Source organism: Lutjanus erythropterus, chromosome 2 (genome assembly GCF_056507025.1).
Source record: "Lutjanus erythropterus isolate fLutEry1 chromosome 2, fLutEry1.hap2, whole genome shotgun sequence".
Classification (NCBI taxonomy): domain Eukaryota; kingdom Metazoa; phylum Chordata; class Actinopteri; order Lutjaniformes; family Lutjanidae; genus Lutjanus; species Lutjanus erythropterus.
Genome location: NC_139318.1, coordinates 31,323,897 through 31,349,057, shown reverse-complemented (window position 1 = coordinate 31,349,057; position 25,161 = coordinate 31,323,897). Strand labels below are relative to the sequence as shown.

Sequence of the window (25,161 nt, the reverse complement as noted above, 5' to 3'; positions counted from 1 at the left end):
CAGTAAACACTGTAATACTCATTTAAAAAAAAAAAGCCCGTCTGCCCTGAATGTACTCAGCTGTGGTTCTTCTGACCTGTGACAGGATGTACTGTATCAGAGCAGACATATTGCTTTTTCTTTGTTCACAAGATGTTCTGGTAACAATTTATAATAACTGTCATAAATAAATCGTAAATTGATAGTTGATTAAACTTTAGTTAATAGTTATTTCAGTGTTAACAAACAAAGACATGCTATAGACTAAATGACATCGTTTGAAATGTTTTTGTTATTTGTGCAACAAAAAAGTTTAATAATGTAGCTAGAATGTAATTGTTATCGTCTCCTGTCAACTGCGATATAAAATATAGTTTATAATACACAATGTAATGATAAAATAACATAAAATATAGCATTACTTATACTAAGTAAACATTATTTATTATAATTTATTGTTTGTTAACAGGAAAATAACTATGAAATAAGTTTAATGCACCATCAGTTTGACATTTATTAATGGTCATTATAAAGGGCTACCGTTCCTCTTTTCTGTGTTTTGATGCTCAGACATGAACAGCAGCTACAGTACATTCTACTACCATAAGCTTTTCGAGGTTCAAATAGAGTAACGCCACCTAATTAGAAACATCAGCACCTTTAAATTATACAATCTCACATTTTTAAAAATTTGTTCATTTTACAACATCACATATTTACATACAGGAGTAGAAAATGGAAACACAATCCATGACATAAATATAAATAAAAAATGTAAACAGCACAAATGAAAAATGTAAACATTGTTTCTGAAGAGTATCCATGAATTCACTGTAAAGTAACGATAAATTAGTCAGTGCATAATGTTTCATGTGACACGATGATCCGTACGTTTCATCAGTTAAGTGCAAGCAACAACGTCAGTGGCTGTCCCAGTGATGACGACAACGGAAACTTTAAAATATAATAGAAGCCCTGATAGGATTTTATAATCATATTCTCATATGACACGGAAAATAACATGACACATTTTCATAACGGACAGAAAAATACAACTTGACATGGAAGATGACATTAACAGACGGTGGAGTGGACAGCCTCTTTGACCGAGGCCTCTGTCGCTGAGGTGTCATTTTAAGTGTTCTTGCAAAGCTGATCTGGTTTCTATGGAGGGAACCGAGGTTGCTGCTGCTCCATCAGCTTGGCTAGTGCCCCAGAATCTCAAAAGGAACGGGATTTTATGTTTTTATTCCGGGATATTTTCCGAGGACACTCACCATTTGTTTTGTGTTCCTGCTTGTGAGGAAGGACTCCAGCCTTCGTTTCGTTTCTGCAATGTCCCTGATCATGATTCTCTTCTGGAGGTTTGAGAGAGCAAAAAGAAGCATTCACAGGCCGGATCTGCGGGTGAGATGTGAGTGGGCTGAGGTGTCAGATTTTCACCAGTTGTTTGGAGGTTGGCTGGGTTCTGCACTGCCTGAATGGTCCAGTTCTGCACTGTCACAGTCCGAGTCATCATATAGGCCCTGGTGTGGAGGAAAAGCATGAATCATCATGAGTTAGAACAGCAACAGACTCTTTAAAGTTTAGTGTTGTATGAGGTGCTTATCCATATTAGCATATTATCTACAGTAGATGGCGGTCAGCACGCCAGATGTACTGGTGTAGGAAGCTAAGCAATGTACTGCTGTGGACAGTGACAATGTATTTTACCTCGCAGAACTCAGGAGTTGCTGGTCTACTGCTGTCTCAGTCAGCTACTTTGTTTGTGTTATTGTGTGACTGACTATTGATGACCCCACTTTCAATACTCCAGACTATCCCTTTAATGTTGACCACAAGAGCAGATTCTGACCTATTGTCTGCATCTTAGCTTTATCAGCATGCCTCCATATATCAGCCTACATCATGTATCATTCAGTGTCTGCAGCCTACCTCATAGTTATGGTCATTACTGGCGAGCTGCGTCTTGACTTGTCGTAGAATAGCTTCCTTCTCAGACAGTCCATCGGAGCCCAGCTGGGTGGGGTCAGATGGGTCGGCGGGAATCTCCGAGCCCTGAGACAGCAGGTCGTCACTCTTGTCGTCCAGACGCTCATCAGTGTTGGTGCTGACCACGTCCGGTGTGCCGCTGTGGGAGTGGTCGGTGGTGTTTCCCTCCTCGCCGTCCGACACCGACAAGTTCTCTGAGCTGAAGGTGGACAGGGACTGGCATTTGGTCATGCTCACAGGACGCCTGAGCGGGAATACAACAAGAAAGAGTACATATACAGGATAATGAATCAGATTAGGCTTTATTATCCAAGTCTGTGTGTGAAAAAAATGTTATTTTACTGCGTTTTTCATTGCTCTCAATGTACTTATACAGTAACAGACATAACCTACAGCTACAAACAGTGCCAACAAAACTGAACAGAAAAAGATAAAGAATGGTCAAAATAAATAAAAGTCTATGTACAACTCAAGTGTTATGAAAGTACTGCAAATTGTGAACAATACAAAACAATATTGACTGAACATATATACATGGACTGGATCAATATGCACAGTATATTCATGCATACATGTCTATATACAATATATACAGCATGCAAACATAGTAACATTTTCTATTTTTAATGGCTTTCCTGCATTTCTAAGTACTTAACAGTAGAGAGAAATGATAGTTGCATTCAGTCAAATACATTCAGTCATGTATTTATTTAAAAATGTGATAATATCCATGCTAAAAAGTTCATCCCTTTGTTTGTGTCTCTTCAGCTACATTTGGCTTTACATTGTGGCTAAATTTAAGGATGACACTTAAATGCTCACATGGTGAGTTCAAGGCCCTGCACGTCCACACAGGTGTTGTCAGTTATTCTAGCTGATTAACCCTCGCCATAAGTGAAAACACCTGTACCATGGATGTGTGGGGACTCTGATATACAATTTTGGGTTTGTGTTGGGAAGATGAACATGATGGAAACATGAATACAGTCGGTCTTTAACTCTCACCGTCTCCTTGGCAACTCCACTTCACTGTCCACTTCTCCCTCCTCTTCCTCTGATGACACTCCACGTCTCTGTGGAGAAAATTAACAGTATGCATGAAACCACATCCTCGTTTCAGCGTACGCTAATTACCCTTATTCCTGCCAAGATGAGCTTTCTGGTAAGATATGACCCCGTTAACAGCCTGGACACATACTGTACATGGTGCCACTGAAAGATCAATGTCATACACATATTTAACACTCATATCAAACTTGCGGAACATGCAAATGCCATCATCTAATGCACTGGTTCTCAAACTTTTCAATAATACACCCTATTTGAAATATTTTTCAGCCAAGTATCCCCTGACCATTGTAAAACATTTAGGTAGAACTAAAGCCGACATAAAGAGGTAAAAGACAGCGCTGCACCTTCAGTGTCAGCACGCTGATGTAAATTCCAGTCAAACATATTCTGACAGTATTTTGTTTGCTCTGTTTCCGCTTTCTTTTCCACTTCTTTCTCAGTGTTTTCAGCTGTATTACTACTGTGCTTCAACCACGCATTAATTTTCCTGATTTTCGCCTGTCATTTGCTACAGAAACTTGCCTCCCTCTCACAGTGAGCATGACTTTCTCCTTCTGTGAGGCTTTAAAGCAGTTCACAGTTCTCAGCAGTTAGCGATTACACTGAAAATAGGAATAATGAATAGAAAATGTAGTTTAATCAAATTTTTAATCGAACTTGAATGCTGAATTGAAACCGAACACTAAGCTGACACTTATTGGAGCTGCCCCTACTGACAAATCAAAAATCAAGTATGCACAGGTGGCAGCGATTAACTTCTAATTAAGTGGCCTGTAATTAAACACTTGAATCTAGTCTTTCCAATATGCTCTGTGGTTTTAGTGTGGTTTCTTTATTTCTAGCATGGCATCTTTAAAAACAAGGACTGTATTTAATAGAGTGGTGGCAGATTATGTTTGGAATATTAGAGACCAAAAACATTCGACTATCTGGACTTCATCAGTGTCAATTATTACAGCAAAACAATTAAACCACCCTGGCAGTGCAACATTTTTCTCTAGTTTGACACTATAACCACTCTCTTTTCTGAACTTTAACCGCACGGTAGTTTGCATCTGTACAGAAGACAAAAATCTTTAAAGCTTTGGCATTGAGTCTGGGGTTTTGCAGATCATCCAGAATTTATGTTCTTGTCTGGAATTAGGGTTGATTACAGACTTGGTTGTATGCTTAGGTGTTTTCATATAATAGTGAAAGTAAATTTTGTCAGTTTGACCAATTTGACCAAGAGAAAGTATGTATAGAGAGAAACTGATGGGGCCTGAGATGGAGCCTTGAGGGATCCCACAAGAGAGATAAATCTTTTGATCGTTTTCCCCAAACGCTCTCCCTGCTAATTAATCTTTGCCCCCTCATAAGGCAAAAGCCAAAATGAGAAAATGCCATTCAAGTCTCACCTGACTGCGTGTGACTGCCGCCCTGTAGAGCAGTGCTGCAGGTGTGAGGCGTTGACTCCTGGGAGAGCGTGTGATCACCGTCCCGTCCTCCTTCTCCTCGCCCTCGTGGGAAACGCGGGGATTCCCGAGCACAGACGCCCTCCCTGCAGCTGCACCCCTACCACAAGGCGAGTCGGGGCTGCTGGAGAACGGAATAGAAGCTGCATCCTCGCTGGGCGTGTCACTGCGTGGAGGCGTTTCCGCCAGATCATCAGTCCCCACCCCCACATCTTGCCCATCCTCGGGCCCTACAGTCCTTCTACTCTCCCCGAGCCCGGCAGAGGCGCTCTGGCTGCCCGCTCTGTCCAGCCCCGTCCTGACCTGCCCCTTCCTCCGGCCTTCTGCCTCCAAGGTGGTTGAAATGAGATCCGGGCTCGAGGAGTACATCTTCTTGAGCAGCAGATCATGCTGCAGGCCCCTGAGAGCTGCACTGGGGTCCAGATGCTGCTTGCTGCTGGGGACAGATGTGGTGGAGTTGACCATGGCTAATGAAGAAGAGAGAGTGGCTTTCAGCTGAGCCAAGTCTCCACTGCTGCCTTTACCCGCCTTTCTGTAGCGAGGTTTTCCTCGGCGTGAGCGGCCGGGGGAGGTAGAGCCCTTGTTGGGGATTGTGACCTGCGTCATAGAAGAGTCCAGTTTGGGGAGGATGACCTCTGACTTTAGTAAGTCTGGCCTGGAAAAGACAAGGAAAGCATTAATAAAAAACAGGGGAAACTTACTTTGAGATGCATTAATGTCTCTAAAGATACAAGTTTGTCTTAAGCACTCTTCAACATATAAATTAAAAGATAAAGACCAACCATACCAAGGATGTTAACTACAATAGTAACTGTAACAACAGTGATGTGAGCAAACACACTGATGAATGATAACTTTCTGTAAATAGTCGCGCTAAGCATACAATGCTCGCTCCAGCTGTATTTGCAGAAATGAATATTAATGACCTGTTGTACAGAGAAACAGCAAGAAAACCAGAAGAATTTGTGCTCGTGAAATTCTTCAAAAATTAGAGGAGTAAAGAGAATCCAACACTCTGTTACGAGAACTGGCATCTTTTGAAGCCAAATGCTATTCATACTTTTGTATGAGTCAACATCATTTGATGGTATCCTGGCAATCATTGAAGAGGACATCAGTAAGGACCAAACGAGGATCTTAAAAGCAATATTTTTTTCTGTAATTTGCCTGATAATACGTTACATATGCGGTATAAGCATTTAATAAGTTGTAGGCTATACCCTGTAAATTCAGGTTGATTGAATTGCGATCGGTTGATTGAGTCTCTGTCATTCATCAAATCTCTCTGAAAGTGACTCTAACATTATAGTTCACCACTTTTTCATTATAGTTGTGGTGTCACTAAGTTACAATGATTTTTAAAACAATATATTTCTATTTTTTGCTGCAGGTTTTACTCTTGGTGTGGACAGCACACTAGGCTGGTTATATCCTATATTTTTGTTATTGTCAGCAAATTTAAAATTAAAATCCAACAATGTGTGCTAAATATTCATCAAAAGGCTAAATATATACAGGAGTAAACAGTATGGAAACCAAAATATGTAGGAGGAGTAGGGTAGGAACACTTCCTGGATTGACTTGGATAAGAACACTTGTACAAAAAAAATAACAAAACCTAAATGGTGTTTTTGTTTGTTTTAAGCTGCAGATTTGGTGCACTGTTAAGTATTTACAGCAGCAGCAGGTGTTTATAGGATTTATTAAAAATAAACTACAGTGCCCACACTCATGGTAATAAAAGAAAATGTCACTCAGTTCAACAATGTGGCTCACTGATGTGGTTTTAATACTTTCTGGACAACAATGGCAGTCTTTGTTGCACAAAAGAATTAGCAATACCAGACGCTGTATACAGGAAATACTTATTAGTAGGATCATTTTATTGTCGGTTTTGGTCTTTTCAGGGGTTTTTCTGACCGTAAGAAAATGTAGACTATCACCAGACTTATCCTTTAATATGGCCTTCATATATAGATGCTGCAAACGTAGACGGCTCGTTGCTGTCTCACCTCTTGCTGTGTGAGGGCAGTTTCTGAGGTATGTTGCGTTTCTTCATGAGTTTCTCCATGGAGTTGGAGGAGGCGGACTGTCTGGAGCTGTGGTGCTTGAAGCAGCCCGGGTACTTCTTGTCCAGCGACTGCTCCCGCCTGATGTTTAAACACAAAGCCAATACTCGTTTAATGGATGTCAATGGCTACTTGGCATAAAAGAGCACTCTGTTACATGCAGTGGCCCTGTGTGACGGGATGTAATGGCCATTCACTTCACATTACGGATGAACTTCTCTATGCTCCCTCATTACAAAGACACTGCTTAACCAGTCCTGATAGATAAAACTATCAGTGCAATGTATTTGAATGATTAGTTTTCCTACTTGTTACGCTGTAATATACATTTTGCAGTAACTATAAAATGACTATATTACTCTGCCCTATGTCTACTTGATTTCTAACAATTACTGTATCATTTGTTACTCTGGCTGGGCTTGAAAACTTTTTTTCACTCACAGTCCCCATGCAACCTGACAGAACTGGGGCAGTTTTGGAAAGAAAAACCAGTGCATATGCAAAGCTAATGCTACCAGTACTGACACGAAGGGGGGCGAATACTTATGCAAACAAGTATTTAGCATTTTATGTTTTTAATTCATTTAGATCACTTTGTAGAGCCCTGTTGATCAGTGACCAACACGCCACATTAAATTCTGTTTGACTCAATGTTGTAAAAACAATAAAACATTAACACTTCTGAATACATTTTATACATTCTGTCAATCAATGGCAGTATTCCTACTTGTGTAGTTCTTTCTCTTTGATCTCCAGCTGCAGCATGATGGCGTTGAGCTCCATGTACAGATTGTTGGCTCTCTCCAGTTTCCTCTCGTAGTGCTCCCGGATGTCCAGTGCATGTCTGCGAGGAGAGAAAATGAGAAGGCCATTAATAGATTTATCTAGTAGTATGTCAAGTGCATGGGTTTCTTTCTCTCTCTGTCTATATATATATATATATATATATATATATATATATATATATATATTTATATACATATATCTGCATCCGTAATTCAATTTTTTGCTAACCTGAGTTCCTCTCTGCGTCGTTTGATCAGCTCTTCGTCCAGCCTGTGAAGACATGTCCCCTCAGACTTGATCTTCTCAAAGTGGTGCCTCACCTCATCCCTCCACTCCGCCTGGCGAGACACATGAAACACATCCATCAGAGGACGCATCATTGACTTACCGTGACTAAACATTTCATCATTTTACAGGTAAGAATACATAGAGTGTGTGTTTTAAAATGGATTCAGAAATTGCAAATGGTGTCTTCGTCATCTTACTACTACCTTCATTACGACTGTGGTCAATCCTTCTGCCACTACTGCTATTACTACCTCCACCCTTTATGTTACATCCATTATGATATATATATATATATATGTATATGTCTGTAAAGGATGGATGGATTACTGAAGGGGAACACCAGGTACAGGCACAGGGACCCAGTGGTCAGGTGGCAGAGACACAAAATGACCATTAAGATACACAAAATAACCACGGAAAGACACAACGTCACAACAAAGGGTCACAAAGATTCACAAAATGTAAACAAAGAGAAATAGAACAACCAAAAAGAGAGACAAATTGAGAAGTAAAATGTCTGCAAAGAGACACAAGAAGACCACAAAAAGACTACAAGGAACTGCAAAATGACCACAAAGAGAAAACAAAAAGACTACAAAGGGACAAAACTACTATGAAGAGACACAAAATGTTTACAAAAGTAATTAATAAGGCCAGTAATTCCACAAGTGTCTGTCAGAAATCAGTAGCCTACACTTGAAGGTCTCAACGACCTCTCTTAAGACAATATCTCAAAGACAGATCCTTGAGACAAAATGTTGGCAATTTTTTTTTATACAATAAATCAGTGCAGAGGAGATATGTGTGTGTGGGAACTGACCTTTGATTGTTATCGTTGAGACTGAAAACTCATTTCAATTGATTTTTTATTTGATATTGAAATTGTTACACACTTACTTGGAATGAAGTACGACTCCACATCATTTAAATAATAATATTAACAACAAAATATATTTATATCGAGAATTAAGTTCATTGCACCTCGATATAGTAAAAGAAAAGCTCTTAATTGTAGAGAGATGTTCATGATGTATCTTTGAACCAGAACCCATTAAGCTGTCAGATGATAATCAATACACAGGGAGAGAAACTGGACATGAACTGACATGGCAGGAGCACAAAAAAATGCAGCGTGGGCATTTTCTCATACACAGTGGAGCGTGACAGCTGTTATCTGATACCTGTCATATCAAAGGACAAAGGAAGGCAGATATACGAGTGTGTGCACGTACATGCATGCATGTGTGAGTGTGTATTTCTGTCTGTGCATGAGTGATGCTCTTCTTATTAAGCTAATGGACTCTGTGCGCACTCTTCTATGTCTCCAGTCCCCTCTTTCTCCTCTCTCCCTGCTCTCTGCTCCCTGCCATTAAAGCAATCAATACACTCCAGCAGCAAATACTTCTTTCTAGCGTCACAAGAAAAATCCATTATAGGGCAGAGAGGAGAGAAACTGGGGAGGGGTGCATGGGGAGGGAAGGGGAACACGGAGAAATAAAGGGTCAAGGATAAGTGAAAAGAGTGAAAGAGATTTGGATTTTGCATGGTGAGATATAAATGGAAGAGGAACCAAAGGGTTACTGAGAAAAGGAAATGAAATCGTATTGCTTTTGTGTTTGCGTGCACAAGTGTGTCTCTCTGATTATACATGCCTGAGTTATAAATGGATCTGTAGTTCTGCATGGCTGAGTAAACACATATCTTCCACACAATTATTCTTCTGCTTCGAAGTCTCCTGTCCTTCATCTGTTTGGGTTCACAGTGGTCTATCATATTTGTCATGGGCCCCCATCCCCCACCCTATCACAGGCAGCAACGCCACACCCTCCCTCTCCATCACACAGACCTTCTCCATCACGCTCTGATATGATGGAGGTTGAAAAAGGTCCCCTCTTTGACCACAAATCAGCACTCACATGTGACAAGGAACAAAGACGGAGAAACCAACAATAATACGCTGTGATTGAAAGCACAGGTAATATTAGTGGGGCTCCCGAGAGGCCCTGGGGCCCCCGTGCAGCTGCACACTCTGCACTGCCTGTAGTTACTGCAGTGGACTGGAAACAAATGGCAGCAGGTTGACAGCAAAATGACTGCTAGAGATACTGACTGCTGTTGACAAGAGGTTTTCTATTATCTCATGTCTATTTATGTATTTTCTTGACAAGGGGGACTCTGACTTGAGAAATGATGGCTCTTAATTATATGTCCCTTAATTACACATAAACCGTGTTTGAACAAAATTGTAAATCAAGTGTTTTTTGACTTCAATCTCAATTTTGTAGTGAAGTCTGCATCTCTCATTCGTTTACTAGCGGACCTTGAACACTCCAATATGGCGACTGCTCAGATGCACAGTGGAGATGACAAAATGAGGATTTATTCATCTCGTATTGTACCTAAATGTAATACATCATAACATACCGAGTGTGGAGTTAAATATGGCTTGCAACAGACTTTTTTTTGTCCTCATCATGCATGATCTCTGACAATCTAAAAAGATTTAAATTAAAAAAAACTTTTACCTTCCTTTAGAAATCAAAGTAGCTTGTTTTGGAGCTGCTGACAGAGATAAACGATGCTTACCTGAGACTGAAAGTAAGTTTCTTGTGGAGTTGATAGGATATCTGCTGAGGCGATGTCCAGGTGCAGGAGGATCTGTCGGAAGGAGGGACGGTTTCTTGGCTTGCAGTTCCTATGAACAATTTAAACAAAACTTTTGTCAGAAATGCAACAAGAAAATGACCTTTCCTCTCTTATTAGTTCCCTCTTTGTAAAATATCTTTTTACATGTGTCTTCTCTTTCCTTCCTGGTGTCCACTCTCTCAGCTCTCTTAAAGCTTCTAACATCATTATATTCTCTTAGTGCTGATGCCTCAACTCTCTTTTTCCATATCATCCTCCGTCCCTCCATCTCTTTCCCTCCCTCTTCTCCTACCCTCCCGCCCGCTCACCAGCATTGCCTCAGGAGCAGTTTGAAGCTGTCTGGACAGCTCTCAGGTACCGGCAGCTGCAGGCTGTTGTTGCCTACTCCCCAGATAATAGCGGAGGAGTCCACATCTTTATAGGGCACCTCTCCTGTCAGCATCTCCCACAGCACGACACCGAATGACCTGCAGAGAGAAATGTGGCATATTAATTTTCAGACATGCTAATAAAGACGTGAACTGATAAAAGGAAGCAGGACTGAAATGTCACACTTTTAACTTTTTGCAGAAATTAACCTTTAGATTTAGATTAGTACAAATTTTATATCTGAAAAAAAAAAGCCTTTGATGCTAATGCCTCATGGCTAGTCTTTGGTAGCTTAAACGGATTATTATCAAGGTTTAATAAGTTTTTTCTATGGAAGGTTTGTCACTACAATTTCTATCACTGGAATCATGATAATGAATCTTGAACAGTTACACTGTTAATAGTCAAAATAATTAATATTTTACCAATATTCTTTTTTTCTAATATTCCTGATGTCAGGTTGGTTTAGATACAAACTGATAAATATATCACAGATAAAAATAAAAATACAGTAATTGGTGATTTTTCAACTTGCTGGCAGAAATATGATGCTTTATTTGTTTCCCTATTTGTTTTACTATCACATTCCTATACCCAGGGACTACAGATCAAAATTAGCTTTTTGCTCTGTCTGGTACAATACATGTATTGTGCACGGTCCCTGATAAATAATGAATAAATGAATAAATTTCACGATAGCTCTGTGTTTCATTGATGAGCTCCAGCTCTACGTCTGTTTGAGGGGGAGAAGGAGAGCAGCACCCACAGGGAGGGTAACCAAGGAAAGTCTGTTGTTGGTGGCTCTCTGGGTTGCCATGGAGACCATGTACAGTATCCAAGGTTCCAGTAGCATCACACACAGCAGTGAGGGTGTGCGTGTGTGTGATGTTGTGTTTACATGTGTATTTTTAGAGTCCCTGCATGATCTTGTTTATGATGTTAATGCACAAGAAGACACGCTTTGAAGGTGATGTACATTTTTTTCACCACCAGGTTAAATATTTACCATTTATTAGATGATGGATTGCAATTATTGATTTATTACTATAGTGTTTAATAGCAATCAGTATTATAATGAGCGAGCCATTTGTCAATACAGTGTGACTCATCTTAAAGTAGCAATACAAATATATTGTTATATATAATCACTGACATGTACTACAGCCACATTGATGTTTACAGTATGTTTTTTGGTTCTGTGCTCTCCCTTTATCTTGTACTGCCTTTTATCATACTGTAAAACGTAAGAAAAAATGTCATTACAATTGCTGTAATGTTGTTCACTTAAACAGAGCTGCTCTCCACGTTTGTTCTGGCAATTTTAATTTGAAAACAAAGAAACAATGAAAACTAAAAATCACCATGTTTTTTACACTTCACTCAAGACTGGAAACTGAATCTTGTCGGTAGTTTTATCCACAGACCCAGCAGCCATATAACCATGTGTAACATAGGTGATGAGCTGCTGCAACACAACTTATCCTTGCAGGAATATATGTGACCGGACTGAACTGAGTTTAAGTTGGGAAGGAGGTTCTATTTCCAATGATAAAATAATATACTGCTTTTTCTTGACAATGTTACAAAATGTTTGAGTGATAAGTCCTTTGAGAATGTTTAATTTTTTTTGGATCGTATGGACAAATATTTACAATACAATAAAACAATGATAACAAAATATAAATAAAATAAATTAAATTCACCTTGATTCAGATAAGAATTGATTGAAAAGCAGTGATTTAGCAGACCTACTCTCAGCAGGTAAATCATTCCAGAGTTTTACAAAAGCCCTTTGTCAGCCTCTGGCTCTGTAACGAGGGGCCTCGTCATGTAAAGCCTTCAAGGTCAGCAATACAATTTTAAAATCAATGCGAAAATGGATGGCAAGTCAATGCAGGGAAGCCATTTTCTTCAATTAATTTACTTCGCCTTAAAATGTATTTATGTTGAATTCTCCCTCTGGCTATTTTAGTACAGTCCTTACATGAAAATCTGTTGTACCAGCTGTCAAAGTATGTCAGCACAAAACAAAATTGAATACACACAATCTAACACTTCACCACAGCCTCTCCTGCTCTGACTCACTCTTTTCATGGTATGGACTACTACATAATTTACATACATTTAAACAAAGCTGTACAGTATATACTCATGCTTTGCTTTTTTTTTTCCTCATCAAAAGCTTTTTAATCCTATTTTCACTTCTCTGCTAATGCACTGCTGGCTCTGGGCCAAACCATCCGCAGGATCGGAAGGTTACTCCAGCCTCTCCTGAGCACTGCAGCATCTGGCAAATCAATTATTAAATTAGCCAGCGTTCCTTTCAGGACGGAGAGGGAGAGTGATGGAGGGATGTAGGATGGGGGGAGAATGTATTGGGGGGAGATCAGGGTTTAACACAGGGCAACCCATCAGATACGGCAGAGGCCCTATAGAATTTCATGTAATGAGATATTGTACATAATACTGAATAGATTTTCTGGGAACAGGATCCTCAGCTCCATACTGTAGTAGGCTGCAGCAAATGAGATTCTATGACAGATAACCATGAGGGGAAATTGCAAAGGTTCAACAGTGCAGAAGGACAGTGTAGGAGGGTTATGGCACCTACCAAATATCCACCTTCTCTGAGACGGGCTCGTTGCGTATGACCTCTGGAGCCATCCAGGCCACCGTACCCGCAAAGGACATCTTGGTGCTCTTGTCACTGAGCTCTTTGGATGTGCCGAAATCAGAAATCTTCACTAAGTCATCGTAGGTGATCAGCATGCTGGAATGAAACATGGAACATCAAGTTCAGTGTGTAGCATTTAATGGCATCTGCTCATTCTACGGCAACAAAGACACAAAGATTCTTATTTTCAGGCGATTATACACGAATGAAAACATACTTAGGAACATTATATTTCATAATGACACTATCTGTCGAAAAATCCATTTAAATCTTACACACTGAACCTTTCGATCAGGTGTCACCTCAAAGTACTGATTCGAACCAAACAGTGGGCCAGAGAGTACCATGACAAAAACCTGAAGTTGTCCTTCAATTATAGCATCTAAATTTAGCCAATCAATATAAAGGCTGTGTGTTGAGGCCCCCACTGCAGGTCCCAATATAAATTTAAGGGGATACTGTTTTGTTTTATGATTCAAACCCCCAAAAGACAGTAGAAATACTCATCATAGTTCTAATTTCCATCCAAGTGAGACTGATCATGTTATATCACCTGAGGTACAGATTAGAGAAGGAACCGAAATCTTCATCCTCACACAATAAATAACTTCTCACTTTATACTCAGTAGGTGATTGCTTTCAAAATGAGCAAAAATGCATGCCCCCCTTGTTAATGTCATCCCCCTTTCCACCCGCTAGTAGCAGAGAGAGAGTGTAGGAACAGAGGGGTTATTTAGTTGAATATGATGGTCTAGTCTGCCTGACTATTTGAGCCTTCATCTGACTGAGGTTTGTGTAAGGTAGAATCTATGGCCGCGACCATGGCTCTGAAATATCAGCAGGCTAACTGTGCTGTGTATTGACAAATCTATGATGCTGTCCATGGTGCTGAAGTAGCAGATAAGTTCGTAATTGTGCCTATTTCTCTGTGGCCTGCCCTTATGTCAGTTTTGTCTTGGATCTATAATATTTTCTACACTATATAGCTACAGTGGTGAACCACAAGAATCATTCATGAGTCAGTTCGCTAACAGCAGGTGAATTAAACAAAAGGTCTTCTCATCACTAGGGTGTTCCTACTGGGCCACCCACCTGTCAAAAATGAACAAATCATCTACTGCTTATTCTTTTACTGTACCAATGAGACTCCTGGCTCTAACATTATCATTTAAACTTGAATTATAGAGCTCTGATCACACAGTTAATTTAACATCTGTAACACTCACTTTGGTGACTTGAGGTCTCTGTGGATGATTTTGTGGAGGTGGAGATAATTCATGCCCCCGGCGATGCCCATGGCCCAGTCCATGAGCAGGGATGGATGGATCTTCCTGCCTGCTCTCAGCACCTCATACAGTTGTCCCTGGGCACAGTACTCCATGATGATGCAATAACACGGAGCCTGAGTACAAATACCTCTGAAAGGGCAGAGAGGTACAGTATGTTAACATATTAGAGTTGTTGCAATACCAGCGATCAATGGAAAACTTACAGCTTGTACATTGTTTCTAGGCATTGTACGCCATACTGATCTAATAAGCCAGCTGATCAATTCTACTAACTTGAACGTGATGATGTTGGGGTGTTTGAGCTTGCGCAGGTGCTTGATGTCTGTCTCTTTGATGTTCCGCACTTTCTTTACAGCCACTTCCTGCCCGTGCAGTTTGCCCAGAAAGACGGCACCCTGAGCTCCACTGCCCACCCACTGCAGGTCAGATATCTCCTCGAATGGGACCTCCCACATTTCTGAGGTTGGAGAAAAAGAGACAAAAGTAGTTTGTGAGTGTATTGGTATAGAAAGATGTTAGTTATGGATGGTTGTACTCATAGATTATTTTCAACAACTTGGAAACTTGCAGACTCATATTCTTAAGTGCAGCTGATGTTCACAGCATGACTAAACAACCGACCATTAGAAAGCACTGCACTTTGGATGAGTAATGGAAATATCCCCTGAGTTCCTTATTTCATCTGAGTCTACAATTTATCTAAATTTATTTTTACTTTGCTTTTTTATGTTGTGATTATTCATTTTGCTTTATTGAAGACATTTCAGCCATTGTCTCATTACATGATTGATCTATTTTGACCTCAGTTTCTTCATACTTTAAAAGAGGACTTTGACATTTTTGGAAATACACTTGAGAATTAGATTAGAAAATCGATACCACTGTCACATCTGCCCATTCAATATGAAGCTACAGCTAGCAGCTGTTTGGCTTAGCTAGTTTAGTCTTTAAAAAAGTATAAAAATAACACCTTGTGGTTTGATGGATGCAGTAACTTCCTCAATTCTCCATTGGTTGCTTGGCAAAAATAAATAAACCAGCACAAAATTCGCTGTTTAACCATAAGATTTTATTTTTACACCTTGGTTTTTGTACAGATTAACAAACCAGTAATAACGTTAACTACTGAGCTTTAGAGGTTGTAGTGTTTTTTGTTACAGTTGGACTGAGCAAGGCTAGCTGTTTCCCTCTGTTTCCAGTCTTTGTGCTAAGCTAAGCTAACTGGCTGCTAGCAATAGTTTCATATTTATTGTATAGACATGAGAGAGGTATTTTCATCTAACTCAGCAAGAAAGTGAATAACCTTATCTGACTGTCGTTCTATTACTTTAAAGGGACACTTCACCCCAAAAATCAAAAATACATGTTTTTCCTCTAGCCTGTAGTGCTATTTGAGTTTTGGAGATATTGGCCATAAAGTTGTCACCCTTCTCTCGAACATAACGGAATTAGATAGCATTTGGCCTACATTTAAAAATCTCAAAAGTAGCGTCTCTTGTCAGAAATCATGACCCGGTTACTCAAGATAATCAACAGACCTTGTTGTGAACAGTTTCATAAAGGATCTATTTTCTCTCTACTGTAGGAAGAAAGTAGTTCTTCCATTATATTAGAGGGAAGGCAGACATCTTTATGGTCAATATCTCCAAAACTCAGCAACTCACACCAGATAAAATGATTTAATTGTTTTATTTATTTTTACTATTCATTATTTAAACATATTTTAGGGGCTTTTATGCCTTTATTCATATAGGACAGTTGAAGATGTGATAGGAAAGGAGGAGACAGAGAGTGGGAGGATGACAAAGAGCCACCAGGAATCAAACCCATGGCTGTTGCTGAGGACTCATAGCCTCGGTGCATGCAGCGTACGCTCTACCAACGCAGCTACCTGGCCACCACACCAACACAGTCTAGACTGATACAAAATACTACAGGCTGGAGGAAAAACATTTTTGTATTTTTGATTTTGGAGTGAACTGTCAACAAGTTTATATGTTATGCTCATAAAATAAAAAAGAAAATGCTAATTTCATATTAAGTTCACATTCGCAACCTATGCAACAACTAAAACTGTTAAATTAAGACAGAAAAACACATCTGTATGTGAAACTGAAGTAGAAACAGGAAGCATAAAGCCCCACAACAGGCTGCTGTTTAGCAATAATAGACAACAGTAAAAGCTGTTGTAAGCCCTGGCTCTTACAGTTAACCCCGAGCTGAAGCTGATATCTTGTTCTGTAGTTGAACCTCACCTTAACCTAAGACTCAGTGTGTGCAGGCAGACAGACAGGGAGCCCTAATCTCCTGTGGGTAATTCTCCCTCAGCCTCCTAAATCCTGCTTAGTGCCATTGTGGGGCTGACGCAAAACAGGGGCCCAACGCTCAGGAGAGGGTTGGAAGAGGGAGGGGATTTGAGTGCCTAATGTGGAGGCTGTGTGGTGAACAGGGAGGTGGAGGGGCAGTGACGGTACAGAGAAAATAAGGAAGGGGGATTCCCCACGGGTCGGCAGGGGTCCATGTGGCCAAAGACAGCCAGTTAATACACAGAAAATATACAGCCTGCTCTGCTGCTGTTCTTAAAAGAGGATTCAGATACATTTATCATATTAATAAGGATGATATGAATGATTAATGCTCTCCAGTGATAGATCGAGGGCTCTGACTCTAATGAGACCCTCAAACGTCCCATAGTAAAGACATAAGGCCACATCTGATAGACCAGAATAACCCCAGGACTGCTTTGTTTGATCTGAGAAATTGAGGAAATTTAGAGCATCACCAGGCGGCCCACAAGTCCTTCACAATCAATGAAGGACAGACGATGTTCCTGCTTCCTATTGTGCCTCCCAATCAAAGCTTAAGAATAGAGCATTGTGAGATGGCAGGCAGGCATTCAGCTGCAATACCCCTATTTATTTCACTTTTATAATATCCGTTTTGCTCCCGTCAGTGCTGCACAGAGGAGGGGAGCAGCGAGGTGCAGATGGGCTGGGAGTGATAACAGCACAGGATGAAAAGGAGAGGAAAGGAGACAATGAGACATGGAGGGAGGAGGGGAGACGTGGAAGTCAAACGGGTGGAGATAAAATAAAATATCAGAAGGCTATAAAGACAAGGAGACAAATAAATCTGCCACCTTCACGCCTGACGCTGTATTTATTTATTTTATCAAGTTTGTTTTTGGCATCTTATCTGACTTTATGTGTTCATGTCAGCGCTAAATATTAAGTGTTTCTATTTGTGGGATGTGTTTATGCGTGCGTGCAGTCTTCTCTGGGCGCATGCTCACGTGTGTGTGTGTGTGTGTGTGTCAGGTTTGCGTTAATAGAGACGAGAGGCACAGGGTCAGAGCGTGGCCATGCATAATTCATGAAGCAGATTTGGCAGAGGAGTCCCGGGGGAGCTCTGCGCTATTGTAGTGGCTACAGACATAAACAACACAGCGTCACAGGGAGCTAGTTTCATTTGGGGGGTGGTGGTGTTGGTGGTGGGAGGAAGGTGGGATGGGCACAAGCAGGCGAAAAGGATGGAGGATGGATGGGGGGAAAATATCAGGGGAAAATAAGCCCTTTGCAGCGTTGATAGAGTCCCTGTCTGTGGCTGCAGCTCTTTCACGTCAAGGAAAGTGTTTGTTTACAACATGGCCTTTGTGGGAGTCATTTTTCTATCAGCTGGTTAATGTAATTAAACTGAGGGATGAGATAATTTAATTAACATATCAAAGATTCAGAGTGCAATTAAATGGGAGCCAGTGGTTTCTGCAACCATTAAAAGCAGCCACTGAGCAAAATTTAACATTTTTTCATTAAGGCTGGGCAATATATAAATATTATATCAATATTGTGATATGAGACTTGATATCTTCTTAGATTTTGGATACCGTTATATCATGATATGGCATAAGTGTCGTCCCTTCCTGGTTTTGAAGTCAGCATTACATTAAAGTGATGTAATTTTCTGAACTTATCAGACTTTTCTAGCTGTTTTCAATCATTTGCCCTTACCAACTTAGTCATTATAACCACAACACTGATGACTGCTGATTAAAATCCCTGTTGATATTTTGATATTTAACATTTTGTGAAAGCATCAATAGTGATCCCTACAATATCGGTGTATACATCATGCTTTAATCTACAGTAATGCATCATACTCTGTAAGATCACCATATATTTGCACTACTATCAAGATGTATTTCATATATTGTGGAATATTTAGATATTAGTTACAGCTGTATCGCCCATCCCCGAGACTTATTATATAACTATTGGCTTTCAAAAACCTCTGTTATAAAAATAAAACACACAAAGGTATGTTTATTCACTTGTTTTGGTCATCCAAGCATTTTGGAACAAGGTTCTTTCTGTGATCGAGGAGGTTACCTGTAAACATTTTATACTGTTCTCCTCATTTTATCTTTTAAACCATATTTTGGACAATCTTTTTGTCACAGGCACCAAATCTCTGTTAATAATTCTTTAGTTTCCAGATAAAAAGTGTATCATTATGCAGCAATCTGCTCCTCAGGTCCCCAGGTTCGGTCAGTGGATATCACAAATATTGGTTCTTCTCTGAAGAAACTGACGTTTTAGTTCATATTAGTTTCCTACAGAAACTCTGACTTGTTTGTCTCTGGAAGGCAAAGGTTGATCACTTCATCTATTTGTGCTATTTATTTATTTATAATAACATCAGGCATGCTACAGTCTTTTCAGCAACTAAGATTGTCATTAAGCTGTAGGAGCTTACAAAAACATTTTTAGAACTTATATATATATATATACATATATTTATTGCAAATTCCTCCGACATTGACAGCTGCTCTCCATCGTCTGGTTTAAACAGGTCAAATGACATCAACAATCCATTATTGATGATAGCCTGACCAGTGCAATACACAAATGAAAACACATTAATAATACTCTTACATACTTTACATACCTAAAGACATTTTAAATACCTAAAAGAAGGAATTAGAGCCTACATAAGTAATACGATCTGAATATTTCCACTGATTCATATGTTCATATGTTTTATTTGATAATGTTTAATTTTCAGGACAAACAGGACAGGATTCAGGATTCGGGGTATCTGATTGTAATTCTTGCTTGGCTTGTTGAGTCTATGTGATTCTACTGAAATAGGTTTGACTGCTGGACTTACCGTCTAGTTCGTGTTTGTGCTCCGTGGAGTAAGCTTTGCCAATCATAGTCCAGACAGGTCGCAGGCACCCAAACAGCCCCTCCAGAAATCCTCCCCCTCCAGTAGACTGGCACGGTAGCCTGGCGTCATCTGCCTGGCTCCTGACCGCGCTACTGTCCAGCTCCTGTCCCTCTCCCTCCGTCCTCGCAGGACTCCCATCATGCTCGTGGAGCTTCAGGACGCTGTTGGCAAAGTGGTCCTGTTGTTCCTCGCCTGGCGTCTGGTTGTGGCCGGGAGTCTGCCCCTCTCCCCCTCCTCCGCCCCCGGGCTCCACAGAACCCCCTGTGTCTATGGAGAGCACGTTGCGAAGGACGCACTGGGTTGGGGTCAGGTCCATCTCTGGGGTGCAGGGTGTCTCGGCATCAAGGCGGCGAAAGGATGGAGGATCAGAGAGGGGTGTGTTGAAGCCAGACAGAGAGGGAGAGGGCGCACGAGGTTCATGAATAAGTGCCATGATGGCCTGTTGTCATCAGAATAACTGGAGAACTGGGAACCTGGACAAAGATGGAGAGAGAGAGAGGGAAAGAGAGAGAGAGAGATGGAAATTATTATGAATCAAATCAAAATTAAAATCATTCTCTTACCCTCTATGAACCATGAAGGCTGATTATTGGGTATGTATGAGACTGTCACCTCTGGAAGATGACTAGTAAGTCTCCCTTATTAGTAAAATGACCAAACACATCCCCCTTGTTAACCTGCCATGCTCCCTTTCCATCCCCTATTAGCAGAGAGAGTGCAGGGGCAGAGGGGTTGTTCAGTTGAATATGTTAATCTAGTCAGACTCATTGATCCTTTATCGTTTATGATGTTTGTGCAAGTTTGAATCTACGGCCCTGACCACGGCTCTGAAATATCAGTAGCCTAACTGTCCTGCGTACTGATAAATCTTTGGCGCTGTCCCTGCTGCTGAGGTAGCAGACAAATTTGTAATTACGCCTTTTTCTCTCAGTCCAGTCCTTCTGTCAGTTTTGTCTCTAAGCAATATAGATTAAATAGGGAGGTACTTAAAAGAAATCGTCTTCAGTTTGGCAGGGTGCTCCCACTGGGCCATCACCCTTTGTTAAAAATGAACAAATTGCCTGGTTACTAAGTTATTGTAATTGGCAGAGGAACTCAGTGGAGTGACTGTAATGCACCCGCAGCTCTGAACTATCTGCAAATGCAGACAGCCAAGAAGGCCCATCTCCCCTGGGCTTTGATCAATATAAAAAAAATGCACATTCATAGTTTCTATGCTGCTCTGGTTTACATCTATTTGATGTTTTATTGTATCTTTCAGAAAGTGCTTTGCAGCTCTCTATAAAGAGGGTACGTAAGGGGTCTATGGTGAAGGGTACTAATTCAGGAAACACACAGCAACATGCGGTTTTAATAAACAATTCATCATCAGCATAGAAGAGAAATATCATTAAATAAAGGTCACATGTGTAGTGCTTCCTGGACTCAGACTGAGTGTTTGAGGGTCTGTTTTGATAGGAATACATGTGTACTCAAAAATCACAGAAAAAAACTCTCTTTTAAAAGTTTGTTTGTTTTAAAGTCCAACATGACCATGCTGTGGTAATACTTGACATTTAACCATTTTAAAAGAGGGTGCCTTGGAGATCCTTGTAATTTTTCAGTAAATATCTCATAACGTTCAAAACATTAATCATTTGTCACACTTGTCACAAGTCCGAAGTAAAAATTTGTTGCTTCCTGCACCACTTTGTAACATGAAATATAAGCTCAGAGTGTTATGACTGGGGTCATTACAGCTGTTAGAGCAAAACTCAGGTATTCATGTTGACCTTGATGACTAAAAGTAACCATACCAAGAGAACAATCTGGGGAGATTAGTGGAATTAATCACAGTGTCTGAAAACCCTGAAATGTAACCACTGTTTTGTCCTGCCTTTTTTGGATTATGACTAGTGCTGTGTCCTCTCCTTTATTATTCAGCCATTTTATTTCTTTTTCTATAACTGATGTCACCTATGGAATATTTTGTTCAAGATCAATAATAAATTTAATTATAAAAAAAATAAATATAGGTGAAGGGTACAGTGGTTATCACTGTGCATATTCCTGGTGATCAGGGCAATGACATTAACTTATGAGTCATGATGTCTGATCTCTACAGATATCAAATCAATACTAGAACGTGAAACATGATTCAGGATGTGTGGGTAAGGACAAAAGAGCAGCCTGTCTGGGCCATAAATCTGAGAGAGCCTCAGTGCAGCACCACCTTTGATTAAGTGTGCTCTGTGCAGTAAATAATATTAGACCCCCCCTCCTCTCCTCTCTCCACTTTACAACCTTATACAGATAACTCAGCATCAGTAATTTCCTTACCTCTTACAGAATATTACACACAGTATGGCATTGTGTTTGGTTTAGCATGCTCCTGATTAACAGAACCAGTGATCTGAAGGCAGAACGCTGCCACAGCTGGTTATTTACATCCTACTCCAGCAACATCACTGATGCATTAAAATGGACGAGATCAAATGATGGCTGTGTGGAGAATTCTGTCTTCCTCCTCAAAGCTCGTCATTTCTCCAAGGACGGCAGCACATACACGCTCGGCGGAGAATGAAAATGCATTATTTCTTGTCAGTTATTTTCTTGAAGTGAACCACTCCTCCTCCTCTGCTATCTCTGCCAAGCAAGAAGACGGCGAGGTGACAGGATTTTTACCTGCTTTGTGCAATGATGATACAAATCAAACTCCTTAACAGTACTAGCATCATCCTGCTAAAACACGTGTTTTCTTTCCAAGGTTATCATGCAGTCACTGTGAGAGGCACTTCAGGTATTTGCTGTCCATATCCTGGTCAGTGTGAAGATCAATTTGAGGCAAATTATTGAATCTAAATGTATCTACATGCAAGTAAGACTATAATATCAATCATCCTTACTCTTATGTCCCAAGTATCGGATGTATGCAGCCCACTGTGTCGTGATACCACCACCTATTGCTGTTCATAACCATCTTAGGGCTGCACAGTTAATCAAAATATTATTGCAATATGGCCAAATATTTGATTAAGGAAAAGTGAGACAGAAAAGCCTTATAATTACATACTGTGTTGCTGCAGAGATTTCTGGCCTACAAATTTTGTTCTCAGAAAGTTAGTAAATGTAAATGTTTTCTGGTTTCTTTAGTCTTCTGTGAAAGTAAATTGAACATACTCAGATAGTGAACAAAACAAAAAAACATAACACTGGGCTTTGGGACACACTGATTGACACTGTTCACAATTTTCTGGCATTTTATAGACCAAAGAACTATTTCACCCCCAAAATTAACAGAATATAAAAATATATTTTTTTTCCCAGTGGAAATTATGATGCAAAAATGATCATTCTCACTAAATATGACTCATATCGCAATCGCAACATCTATTAAAATAATCTCAATATAATTCTTTTGGTCCATATCGTGCAACCATAGTGTGAAGGTCATTTTGAGACAAATTGCTCAGCCTAAATGAAATTACCACTATTATCATATCAACCACCATACTGTGACAATTACTTATACTAAAACTAATGCGCCTGACATCTGATGAGACCCACTGAGATGCTACTATTGCTGTTCATGACCATCTCATGGCTGCAAAATCAATCAAAACATTATCACAATCGCAATATGGCCTAGCACAATGTGACAAGAGACAAAACAGCATTATAATCAAATTCTGTAGTGCTGCAGACATGCCCTAGCCCACAAATCCTGTTCTCCAGATTTAAGAAAACATGTTTGTTTGGTACAGACCCAGGATCAGGATCACAGTATCTATCAAAATAATTAATTTTTCACCATATTGTGCAGCCCCAAACCATCTATAATTCATATATGAAGAGAGAAATCATGCAGATAGTCCAAAACAAGCCAGGACACATCAGCCTGGAGGATTCATTAATCAAACCACAACCATAAAGCTCAAAGTCTGTGAAAATCCTCCTCATTATAAGAGTGAAACCCGACCACTGAGACGCATCTGGTGTCTGAAATGTGGAATAATCACATATCATTCACATCCCACTGCTCCTGTCTGCTAACAAACAGCGCTGCTGCTCTGCTCCGGCTCACACTTCATGTGTTTGGAGGTATCAGCTGCGGGAGCTGCAGGAGCAGGCTACGCTCTGTTACAGGCCAGCGCATTGTGGATGTGTCGGAGGGGTTTCTCGTGCGCATCACCGCTTCTCCTCGCACCTCCTGCGGTTAAGATGCACTGACAACACCGAAGTTACAGTCAAATATAGTATCGGGGTTTATATTTGAATAATAAAAGAGATATTTAGGGGTTTAGGGAGAGCAGCTGCCTTCTCCTTGGTGCTACGCTTAACACGCCGACTAAAATGCTACCAACAGAAATCCAACGCTTCCTACCTCAGTGCCGACAGATGAAGTCCATCTCTGGTTCGTGCAAAAGCTTATTCCACCTTATATTTCAGTATTTACTCTAATAACCAGCTAAGAATTCTCCCTTTCTGTCGGTATCATCAGCATCCACGCGTCTTCCTCCTCCTTCTCCTCCTCCTCTCTGCATCCACTGAGGTTACTCCGCCCTGACTGGCTGGATGATGACTGGAAGTCTGCGTTTATCCCAGTGAGCAGTAAACACAGCTCTATAGCTACGCTCCCCTGTCGGTTCGCTTGTTTTCCTGCTCCTACACCTCCTCCTCCTTTTCCATTCTCCTCTGAGGCTGCGATGTGCGCACACTCAGGAATTTATACGGCGTTCTCACCTATAGTACACTGTAAAAATTTGTTTCAACTTGAAAATGTTTGTATCCAGACTGCCTTAAAATTTCAAGGTGACTGAATTTGAAAAGAGAAGTTGAGGTAATTTTGTAACGATTCAAGACAAATAAACTTTTCTGGTGAAATAAACTTCAAGCATGTGCAAAAAGTTTAACCAACAGCTGTCCAGTCACACTGACACAAAATTACAAATTTGATTCTTTGATTTTCTCAGTTTTTAAATTTGAAATTTAAATATTAAATTTAAATGTTACACTTAAAATGTTACACTGCAGCAGCAAAACCGCGACAATAACAACTAATATGTTTTGTTGCAGCAACATTCCTGCAACATTACTTTAAACATTAAGTTGCAGCAACATACAACATGAGTGCTGTTATGTTGCAGCAATGTTACTGCAACGCTGTGATTGTGACGTTCCTGCAACATTAGAACTAAAATGCTATGTTGCAGCAACATAACTGAAATGATGTGAAATTACCCTTTAAACGTTCTGCTGCAGTAACGCTCCATCAATGAACCTGTCTTAGTTGGGACGCTGCACGTGACATCCCAGTGATGTAAAGTGACATTGGCATC

At 40.3% G+C, this 25,161-nt stretch overlaps 1 protein-coding gene across 1 annotated transcript; it reads right to left on the bottom strand.

Moving 5' to 3' along the window:
- Window positions 1–657: 657 nt before the first annotated feature.
- Window positions 658–24,513, bottom strand: LOC146331938 (mitogen-activated protein kinase kinase kinase 12-like). Its single transcript, XM_084737047.1, has 14 exons — window positions 24,207–24,513; window positions 19,784–20,316; window positions 14,891–15,074; window positions 14,555–14,746; window positions 13,266–13,424; window positions 10,594–10,752; window positions 10,226–10,334; window positions 7,580–7,689; window positions 7,293–7,409; window positions 6,509–6,646; window positions 4,440–5,151; window positions 2,977–3,044; window positions 1,915–2,215; window positions 658–1,505 (listed from the first exon to the last, which is right to left on the bottom strand). The coding sequence occupies exons 2-14, from the start codon at window positions 20,274–20,276 to the stop codon at window positions 1,419–1,421; spliced, it is 2,829 nt and encodes a 942-aa protein (XP_084593173.1). The 5' UTR covers window positions 20,277–20,316; window positions 24,207–24,513; the 3' UTR covers window positions 658–1,418.
- Between the last annotated feature and the right edge of the window lie 648 nt (window positions 24,514–25,161).